The sequence below is a fragment of the Magnolia sinica genome, chromosome 13, assembly GCF_029962835.1.
Source record: "Magnolia sinica isolate HGM2019 chromosome 13, MsV1, whole genome shotgun sequence".
Lineage (NCBI taxonomy): Eukaryota > Viridiplantae > Streptophyta > Magnoliopsida > Magnoliales > Magnoliaceae > Magnolia > Magnolia sinica.
This window is the reverse complement of record NC_080585.1, coordinates 9,101,589-9,113,046: the sequence shown is the minus strand read 5'-3', so window position 1 is coordinate 9,113,046 and position 11,458 is coordinate 9,101,589. Positions and strand designations below refer to the sequence as shown.

The 11,458-nt window shown below is 38.4% G+C and overlaps 1 protein-coding gene and 1 long non-coding RNA gene across 2 annotated transcripts in view; both read right to left on the bottom strand.

Moving 5' to 3' along the window:
* The window catches only part of LOC131223992 (uncharacterized), a 46,355-nt gene extending 40,597 nt beyond the window's left edge, over nt 1-5,758 (bottom strand). The window contains exons 1-3 of the mRNA XM_058219583.1: nt 4,670-5,758; nt 4,463-4,591; nt 4,200-4,354 (exon numbers count right to left, since the gene is read on the bottom strand). Coding sequence (XP_058075566.1) covers nt 4,200-4,354; nt 4,463-4,591; nt 4,670-5,632 — 1,247 coding nt within the window. The 5' untranslated portion in view covers nt 5,633-5,758. The remainder of the gene's footprint in view (nt 1-4,199; nt 4,355-4,462; nt 4,592-4,669) is intronic.
* LOC131222713 (uncharacterized) lies at nt 2,032-2,694 on the bottom strand. Its single transcript, XR_009160166.1, has 2 exons — nt 2,627-2,694; nt 2,032-2,554 (listed from the first exon to the last, which is right to left on the bottom strand). It is a non-coding gene; the product is annotated as an uncharacterized LOC131222713 (long non-coding RNA).
* Nucleotides 5,759-11,458: the final 5,700 nt, after the last annotated feature.

Genomic DNA, 11,458 nt, shown 5'->3' with positions numbered 1-11,458 from the left:
CGCCTTAGATGTGGGCTTTTTATCATTATGGGCCAGCCTTTGATGTGGATCATTCATATGTGGGCCTATATTAATATTGGGTCATTCATCATAGGAGTTGAACAACTACCATTGAAACCTTCCTAAAGTCCTAGGTGAGATTTATTTGCCATCTAACCTCTTAGTAAGGTCACACAAACCTAGATGAAGGTAAAACTCAAATATTAGCTTGATCCGTTGAGCCTTCAGAGACCTTGAGAAGTTTTCAACAGTGTGTCTGCCACAGTCAAGGGTGGCAATGGGCCGGGGCCGGACCAGATACGCCCGATCTGACTTTGGACTAGGCTTGGACTTACTTGCCTGGTCCTTGGGCCGGGCTTGAGCCTCTCATGCAACGTATGAGCAATTTTCGGGTTAGCCCTGGTCTCAAATCGTTTTAGCCCCGCCCCGCCCGACTTTATGCATGAATGTGTTCTATTTCGCCATTTCATTTCTTAGGAATTCCATCCATCTTGAATGTGGATCGTTCGTTTCATTCATCTAAGTGGACTTACTTCTGTGTGCATGAGGCCCACTTGATAAATGGCTAGATTAGGAACAGTCAAGTAGGAAATAGAGATTTTATGTATTTTTTGGCCGGCTGGCTCAAGCCCAACCAATTTTTGGGCTAGGACAGAGTTGACCCTGCCCAAGATTCGCTGTAGCTGTTTGTACAATTCAATCAAACACAAGGCTATACATGTGATCGAGGGCCTGTATTTAGATTTCATATGTCATTATGATGTGTGGGTATGCCAGAATCATACTCGACTCAATGTTTGATTGAATGTTGGTACCCCCACGCTGAGACGAATGCGTAGAACTAGATTTGGAAATCCAACTGTTGAGTTAGCCATCGGTTGTGATCAACAATCAAGTGATTTCTGAAAAGGGTAAGAGTTGGTCATTCCTGATGGATCTTTCTTGCCATACGATTTCAAGACTTTACTTTCACCAGTAATTGTAATCAATTTCTCAAAGGAATAAGGATGAACAAATAAATAAAAGAAGGCTAATAATGCTGTTTTTTATTAATAATTGAACATGTGACTCATTACAATTGCCGCAGTATCAAAATAAACTTAAAGAATAAAAAACAAACAAGAGATAAATACCTAACCTGTTTATAAGAATAGATGATTGAGGCAAATGGTCAGTAAGATGTGACCAAAGAAATGCGATCGCCTGAGTAAGAACTTAGTTGATCCGGATCTAATAACTTAAGGTTGTGGACATTTAATCTAATCCTACAGTACCATAGTGGTAGATGTTGGACATTAGTGATCTATGCTAAAAGTAGACTATGCTAAGAGAAGTATAAAGATGAATATAAAAAAGATAAATCTGTGTTTGGCCTGGGCGTCAAGCTCTTCATCGCTTATTTCTTTTATACCTTGTTGAGGTGACCAAATCCTCATTGGGTTTCCTTGCTGATCTTGGATCCTTCGCACTTACGGCATGCATTTCGAATAGGAAGGTCTCTGCTTTTACGTAGATAGTCCCCTTTAGAAAACAATTGCATCTAAAATAGATCCATCAAGGGAACCACTACTACTGATCTTGGACCTCAAATCGACTTGCCATGAAGTAAAAATCATTCCGATAACAAAATCCTAACCATCAGCTGACTGCAAAGTCACAGATAAAGCAGATGACGAACAAGGAAACGCATTCAATTTCTCAACTGTAAAAATTTTGTGCTGGTGGTCCAGTTCTACACTGGTTCCATCCATGACAAGGCTCATTGGCAGTGGTCTAGATCTGATGGGAGAAATCATGATTAAATGAAGACAGGACCCGTGGTCTCTAAGACTTAAAAGATATGGTTCTATATTCTAACACACGCCAAAAAAGAAGGAAATTGCTTACAAAGAAGAGAATCTTGAAAAGCCATCCTCTCTATCAAAATCCAGAAAAGAATGTTACAAGGATGCAGAACCATCAAAATCTCATTCCAGCGAACAACAAGAAGATTAAAATAAAAGGATAGTAATAAGGCCAGGCAAAACAGTATCCCTACAAATCTCTCGCTTTCTTTATTTTCTTTGCCAACATGGACAACAGCTCTTATACAAATGAAGATTGCTCAAATCATGTGGTTTATTTTGCACATCCTGCATTCAAGAATTCAATTTGAAAGATACAGTTTTCATCATCAACATACTGTAAACACTGGTTCCACCCATGATAAGCATCCTTTATGCATACATGCCATGTAAAAATGGGTTAACCCTGGCTGCACCACCTTATTAGATGAAAATACAGGAGCCTAAATACACCAAAACAGAGTTGCACTTCAATAATCCAATTTCTCAATCTCAAACCAAACCCTTTAATTTGTGTTTGTGTACAGAACCAGCCTTACAGAAAAGGCTACCCAAAGTGTGACGCTGTCAACGTGAACAAGCTTCAAGCTTTTGAGAGAATTTGGGAGTCTCACTATACATAGCTAATTTACAGCCTTGAAAAGAAGAACCTGGGGTTGCATATTCCCTTCCTTACACATGATAAAAACGTTGTCCCAGCCACCAATCGCCTGCCTGAGTTCAAATGGGATCTGAGGACCCTGATATGAGAATAATGGACAGGCCATAGAGAATCTCATTACCTTCACAGTGGTATCATTGTACATGATCCACTGCTCATGTTCATGACTGTAAGTGAAGCAACAATAGTTAGCAGGCAAAATGGTGCAAATAGATAGATTGATAGAGGGAGGGAGGGAGGGAGGGAGGGAGAGTTATTGCAAAGGTTAACATAATAATGGTAGATTTTAAGATAATGCCAAAATATAATTGCCATTTTAAGACATGGAAGAAAGGAAGGAAGCACTAGAAACCAGGCTTGGCCATTAGTATGGGAGTGAAACCTCATGGTCAACCATTCCTAGTATTTCATCCCCTCTTCAATCATAAAGTCAGCTCCCAATAACAAAGAAAAAGAGTCATGTTGTGTAGCATTGGCCTTGGTTGTAGGATTCTTACAATCACATTGCACTATCTCCTCAATAAGTGGGAGCCAACATTCTACCACCAAAAAATGACAACCATCAAATATTTTGTATCTTAAGAATCTTATGATCAACATTTTGAAACTGATCCCCCGAGTCCCACGTGACTTGTCTAAGTTGACTCGGACTCGATCTGATCCAGTGCAGCTTGACCATGATAGTCACAATTGGAAATAGGGGGTGATTCCACCTGACTTCGCCAAGTCACCTTCACTTGGCTGAGTCGTGACTTTGCTCAAGACCAAATGAGTCAGTCCAAGTCATTGAGTCTTAAAACCATGCTTAAGATTATAGCATATTCATTATACAATATGTATCTCTATAAATATAATTTAATATAATTATGCACTGGAACACACATGGTACATATGATTTGTAGATGCTTTGCACTTCTATCTTTTCAAAAACAGGTGATTCTTGCCCCCTTCATGCAACAAAGGCATTGCAAGGAGGAAACCCATAAACATTTAAGAGTACTGTTACAGTAAAATAATACCCATTGCTAAAGAAATCTCTGGCACAATAAAATTAATTTACTGTGGTGGTTTAAAAGCTTTGGAGGTGTAAGACTCTTAAGGCATATCTAAAAGCAAAAATCTCACAAGGTACATGCATTACTCACAAAGTATGCCTCTACAGTCCAGGTGTGTGCTCCCTCAAGTAACGCTCTAGAGGCAACATGAGTTTCGATCATTTTATCCTCTCTTTTTTTCATATAGAAGTTTATCCTTTCCTTTCTCAACCTCTTTCCATCACTGGCCCTCAGATTATTTAGTGTTGTGGTGGTAGGTTCAAGTAGGAGGTATTGAAACATAAAATAGAACTTGTAGATATTCATTTGAAATCGTCACAATTGATACATGTGCTTCAGTGAAACACTGAATCAAAGGCAATAGTAGAAGTCAAATACGGATAATGTAGGACCATGCATGCATTTAAAGATCTTCTCACATGAACAATATCAAATATCAAATGGAGAACCACAAGTTTATACCAATACAACAGTTTTTTCCTTGGCTGCTACTAATTTAACAAAAGGAAACAAGGTGTGTCAAAGAAATGGAAGAGAGTCCCCTATATTGAGGGACATATACAAGAATTTCTCATCAACTAATTAACCAATGAGAGCGACTCTAGGATTTTTAAACTAATCAGGCAAGAATTTAGTTACTTTTGTTTTTTGGTAAAGTGTTCGAAATGTTTTGAATTATCACCTCCTTTGTTGATATTGTTTTTGGCCTCAAGTGTAAGCTCCGGTGAAAGGGCTTCTCTAGCAGCATCAGATTTCTCTTTGGCATTTTTGTCTGCTAGATCCTCCAAATGTGCCTGCCAAAGGAAGATAACCACCAAGATCATTTAAACTTAAACTCAACATGGAATGCCCAACAGGTGGAACCGATAATCGAAAACCGTTAAACCAAATTCAGTACAGACCCTCCATAATGGCCTGATGAGGAAGAACAGAATTTCCCTGTAATCAAAGGAAGACATGGCCCCAAGCTCACGTTCCAACTGCTGCATGGCAGTAAGTTTCTGCCTGATCCTTGCATCAAGTCTACAGATCTGCAGGACAGCACCCTACTAGTGAGATTTCAATAGAATGACATTTCTGCTTTAAAGATTCAATTAGAAAAAGCAAACCTCCAGAGAGAACTTGCTGCCGTGTGTTCGGATTCCTAATAGTATGCTCTTGTCAGCTTGATACAGGTTGTCCAGCATTCTCGAATCCTCCTTGTTGCTGGACTCCAAATCACATACATGTGAAGTGAGGCCAGGTTGTCCACATTGAGTAACATTCAAAGCCTCTTCTTCTTTAAGAACAAGCGAAATAGCATTCTCCTCGAACTTAATATTGATGAGCACTGGATTATCTTTGCTTTCTACAAGCTCTTCCTGCCGCTTCCGCAAGAGAGCCTCAAAACTTTGCGCGACATATTCCACAGAGTGATGCCTTTTCTTAAATTCTTCATAACAGAGATCTAGAAGAGTACACAAAGCCTCCATATAGCACAGATACTCGCATTTCACCCGGCAGAGTTTCTGTGAGTGGTCAAACTCCTTCTCAAGCTCTTGAAGAATCTCTGTTCCGCAACGACTTTTGTCTTCCCTCAGATGAGTCCATGACACAGCTTCTGCATCAGCCGAATACGAGGCGAATAACCAGGATACAAAGGCATCCCCACCTGGGCCTCCATCTTCACTGAGAACAGAAACTTTCTCACCCATGCTAGCATTGTCAGCTTTATGAGTCTCGCCTGTCAACAAAAACTTGTTTGAAATGAGATGAGAGGTATCACAACTGAGATTAATCCCCTCTAAAACATCAATCACCCGAGTGTCGACGCCCTGGGTATCATCTGCTGAGGTGGTCTTATCAGATTCTTTGCATAACTGACACGAATTAGAGAGCTCCTGCAATAAGTCGAGCACATTCTGAAGCTGGGTGGCATCCAAGAATCGAATACAGGCAGGTGTTTGGTCTAGCCCATGGTCTAGCAATAGCAAACCTGGCGCAAGGCCATGTAGCTCATCCATGGTGTAGTGTATCACCTTCTTAAGGTGAGTATCAGCAAGACATTTATGCTTCAGAAGCAACTGAAACATGCCATGAATTCCATCAAGGAGTTTCGCACATTTGGGGTCATCAACAGATGGCCAGCTTTGTGGGACGGGATATGCCTCCACCCAATGTTTGTTACCATCTCCTCTTAAATCAGAGCTGGAAATTCCATTAGACTCCTCATCCACCACTTGAACTTCTGACACAGCTTTTGAGCCCCTATCATCAGATGAAAATTCCCTTTTCTTTTCTGAAAGTAAACAAATTTTATTAAGAAGACGTGCAACTGTGGAAAAGAATTCACATAAACAATCACTGTTGCTCCCATTAGTATGAGTGCCAACATCAGAGGAGTCAGCGGTTGTGAGAGACTTGTGTGTCACCCGATTTTCGAGAATTTTCATAGAAGCATGGAGATCAACTGGTTCCCAACAACCATTGAGAAGCATATCAGCCCAGCCACAGTCAGCCTCTTTGGGCAAGACTGGCTGCAATTTCAGTAGGAGGTCTCCAATGTGCACCCACACATGCTGCTTATGGGATTTGCAGTCTGCAAATTTCTCACCGCACAAGCAGCACGCCCAGAACTTCCAGGTCTCGTTACTCTCGATAAATGAGAGAGCTTCCGAAAGCACATCCACAGCCAACCCATCCTCTTCCAACATGTAGTGGGCCATAAGATCGTGATGACTCACTAGAAGCAAAGTCAATTTCTTCTCGACGCTCAACACGTTCCAAAACTTTCGAACTGCGATAATCTTGTGGGCTGGATCCATAATCTTCTGAGGTTCTAATAAAGATAATATAGGACCATGCATTCAATTAAGGATTTTCTGACATGAACAATATCAAATGGAGAACCACAAATTTATGCCAATACAAGATTTTATTTAATTCTCAAATGGCAACTAATAATTTTATAAAAGTAAACAAGACACATCAAGGACATTGAAGAGAGTCCCCTATATGGGGAGGCTCATACAAGATTTTCTCATCAACTCATTAGTTAATGAGAGTGACTTCAGGAGCTCTAAACTAATCAAGCAAGAATTAGTTACTTCCTCTTCTTCTTGTTTTTTTTTTTTTTATATATTTTTTTTTGGTCAAGTGCTTTAAACCTTCATCAAGTCTGCTAGTAGCTTGGCAATCCAATTGTCTGATTGAAATCACATAACAACTTAAAATAAAAGAAAGGCCTAAATAGCTAATCTCAATTTAAACAAGTAAGAGAAAAATGGGGGAAAAAAGAGTATATAAGGATGTGTAAAGTGATATGATATTTACCAAGGTTCTCTGTAGCTTTTGTAAGGTCAGCTTGGAATCTTTCATTGTCAATTTGAGAAGGGCTGGCTTCATGGTTTTCCTTCTCAGATAAGGTTTGAGAATGTCCATCACTGGTAGGACTTTGACTATGAGCTTGCCTTCCACTCGGTGAAAGACCATCCTCCGAAATTCCTTGGTTCGATGGGCCTGAAAAGACAGAGGATGTGAAACATATTTAAGACAAAAGCATCCATCTTAACCCTAAAGAAATCATATTAGTGCGAAAACACCAAGCCTAAGCTTAAGGGCTGGATCTGTAATTTTCAGAGGTTCTAACGAAGATAATATAGGACCATGCAGGCAATTAAGGATTTTCTCACATGAACAATATCAAATGGAGAACCATGAATTTCTACCAATACAAGATTTTTTCTAATGGAAACTAATAATTTTATAAAAGGAAACAAGATGCATCAAGGAAATTTAAGAGAGCCCCCTCTACAGGGAAGTGCATACAATATTTTCTCATCGACTCATTAGTTGATGAAAGTGACTTCAGGAGTTATAAACTTATCTCTCTCTCTCTCTCTCTCTCTTGTTTTTCTTCTTGTTGTTGTTTTTATTTATTATTTATTTTGAACTGCTTGAGATTTTCATGTCTGTTAGTAGTCGGGAAAGCCAATAGTCTGATTGAAATCACATATCAACATGAAATAAAAGATAGGCCTAAATAGTTAATCTCTATTTAAACAAGAATGAGAAAATTGGGGGAAAAAAAGAGTATATAAGGATGTGTAAAGTGATATGGTATTTACCAAGGCTCTCTTGTACAACTTTTGAAAGGTTAGCTTGCAATCTTTTCTCATCAATTAGGGAAGGGCTGGCTTCATGGTTTTCCTTCTCAGATAAGGTTTGAGAATGTCCATCACTGGCAGGGTTTTGACCATGAGCTTGCCTTCCACTTGGTGAAACACCATCTTCCGAAATTCCTTGGTTCAAATGACCTGAAAAGACAGGATATGAAACACATTTTAGACAAAAGCATCCATCTTAATGCTAAAGAAATCATATTGATGCACAAACATGAAGCCTGAGCTTGAGCACTGGATCCATAATCTTCTGAGGTTCTAACAAAGATAATAAAGGACCATGCTTGCAATTAAGGATTTTCTCACATGAGCAATATCAAATGGAGAACCACAAATTTATACCGATACAAGATTATTATTATTTATTTGTTTTTTATAAATGGCAACTAATAATTTTATAAACGTAAACAAGAAGCGTCAAGGAAATTGAAGAGGGTCCCCTATACAAGGAGGCTCATACGAGATTTTCTCATCAACTCATTAGTCAATGAGACTATGAGAGTGACTTCAAAGAGTATATAAGGATGTGTAAGTGATGTGATATTTACCAAGTCTCTCAGGTACAACTTTTGTAAGGTCAGCCTGGAATCTTTCCTCATCATGCTCCTCTGCAGAGAGCTGTCCTAGTGCCTTTGTTTCATTATCTCCTAGATGTGGACCGACTAATTTTCAAAGTACATGATTATAATGTTAGTTCCATGTTTCAGAAGCAATTCAAACTCTTAGTACTGATTGAGCAAGCAAACAAACACAAGAATTCAGCCATACTGCAGCCAACATGAAAATAATCCTTACCCCATGGATGAGTTTGCTCTTTGAAGCAACCTTCAATTTGAGAAAGGCTGGCTTCATGGTTTTCTTTCTCAGATATGGTTTGAGAATGTTCATCACTGGTATGAGCTTGCCTTCCACTCGGTGAAAGACCATCCTCCGAAATTCCTTGGTTCGATGGACCTGAAAAGACATTTCAGACAAAAGCATCCATCTTAATGCACAAACACCAAACATAAGCTTGACCTCATGGTGGCATTGGTAGAAGATTTACCATGGACTGCAATCCTCTCAACAGATCCTGTATGAAAACCCACTGAAGAACCCACAGATTTGTCTGCGAGGCGTTTCTGTTTAGCCTCATTTTCTATTCGAATTTGATACTCAAGCTTTTCCGCGAGCTTTCTTTCATCTTCTTCACGCTCCTCTTCTAGTTGTTTCAGGTCATAAACACTTTGAGCAGCCAAGGTACTGCCGCAAGGTACAAACAGAGACTGGGTCAAATGCCAAAATCCCAGAGTAGAAGGAGGCAGCGGATTAGGTGTTGCCCGGGTAACACTTAATCCTCTCCCATACATCAGATAATCAGCTCAAACCGAATCTCAGGTGGGCGACACAAGAAGGAACAGTTGGGATGCATACATCCACGGCAGAAACCTTTCAGGACCACAAAATAAGAAGGGGTATCCCACAAAATAATGTCATTCTAAAATTCAAGCGGGCCACACCGTGCGAATTTAGCGGTTTTAGGCATGATTTGACACTGTTTCCATGGTGTGGGCAGCCCTAGTGCTTTCAAATGAGCCTCATTTTTAAGAACTACAGTGAACATGAGGTGGTTAAAACAGATGGATGGAGAGGATGCCATGTACACGTCATGGTCGTTCCCACAAAGATCAATTCCATGGATGGAATGAATCTTTTTGGCCTATTTGATTTGCTGTATTTGCTTATAATTTAACTGTATTTAGTAGTTATTATTGTTGTTGATGTTGTAAACATGTGAGCAACATAGTCTGTTGATGCTATCGAGCAGAGTTCCATGCCATCAAAAAAATTCGGAAAATTCAAGTCTTTTTGTTGGAAATTTTTGGTGATTTCTCGATGTCATCAAAGGTGCTATCGAGCATGTGTGCAGAAATGCATAAGTGCAAGATTTGTTTCCAATTTCAATTGTGATTCTCACGGAATTTTGGAGAATCAAAGTCTTTCTAATTCATTCATGGGGTTTCAAGAACATAGCTTGGCTTCTAAGGGAGATTCGAAAGTTGTTCAAATCGGACAATCTCTATTTCTAATGTACGTGTTTTAGCCACACCATTCACTCATTTTGCTATATTATTTTAGGGCATGAGCCAAAAAATGAGCTAAATCCATCACTCAAGTAGACCACACTACAAGCATTCAGAATAATGATGCCCACTGTTGAATGCTATTATGTTCATTAGGTCACATAGATATGGATGAAGAGAAAACATAAATATGGACTTAATCCAAAAATCTTATCCTCTATGGACCCAGAGAAATCTTAATGTTAGGCGTTTAATTCTCCATTATTTTATGTGGTGTGGTCCACTTGAGCTTTGGATCAGCCTCATTTTTATCTCATGCCCTATATGGCACGGATATAACACATATATCATGGTAGGTCCCACAGAATTTTGGCTCGGACATTAGTGTCAAGTTGCCCCACCATGAGGTGCCCATGACATCCACGCCTTCCACCATGTGCACCCACTCATGTCCACATTAAAATCTAAAAATTAAGCTGATTAAATAAATAAATAAAACTCAAGGACAGGATGTGCCCATTAAGTTCTTGAAATATATGATTTTTGGGTGTAACGATCCTAATTTTAGTGCACTTAGAACTAAAATAAATTGTTAAATATTTTTATTTTTAATTAAGAAATAAAAATAAGTAAATAATTGAGTTGGTAGAGACACTCTTAGTTGAGAGAGGTCGGGGGATTGATTCTTGACATTGTGACTCCCGATTGTAGTTGGGGTTGGAGGGTTGATTTCTGGAGCAGTAGAGAAATTACAAAAGAAAAACAAATGAGAGAGAAGGAGATGAAGAGGGCTTGATTAGATAAGTTTCAGCCCTTGGATCTTTTTATTTTTTTTGTTAAATTTTTTTTTTCTATGTAATGGATGGTGTGGATCATCCACACGATTATTGTATAGGTGCGTAAAAATTTTTTAACAAATAGATGATTTGTAATTTCATATTTGGGTAATAATATTTTAAGAATATATTTAATTACTTGTATCCGACTGTGTTAATATAGATCTAAACGGGTCATTTGATCCTAAGCGTCAAAAGATATCAAGCCTTAAATTTCAGATCAATCCGATCGGTGGATGGGCTAATTTTAATCAAATTTAACCATAAGAATTATTTATACCTTAGATTCTAAAATGGTGATCGGACATATCAGATCGGATCCACACTACGTATGCTAATTTTGGAATAGATCTAAATTGTCATTCCGAGAGTATGGTTGAATCTGACCGTTCGATGGGTCATAAGGATGAAAGGTTAGGATCGTACCTATTATTCTTTAAATACAGTTTTTTTTTTTTTTTTTTGTAATATAAATGGTTTTGATCGAAACAATCTATTAACCCATTCTCAATCTAAAATTTTACGAAATCAATGGATGGCTTAGTTCTATCCTATATAATCAGTGATCATTTAAAATAAGAAAAATAAGAAAAGTTAAAATTTTGAATCATCTGAAAATTTTCAATTTTTTTCAATTTTTATTTTTTTGTAATATAAATAGTTTTGATCAAAGCAATCTATTAACCCATTCTCAATCTAAAAGTTTACGATATCAATGGATGGCTAAGTTCTATCCTATATAATCAGTGATCATTTAAAGTAAGAAAAATAAGGAAACTTAAAAAGTTAAAATTTTGAATCATCTGAAAAATTTCAACAAATTGGTTCGACTGGTTGAT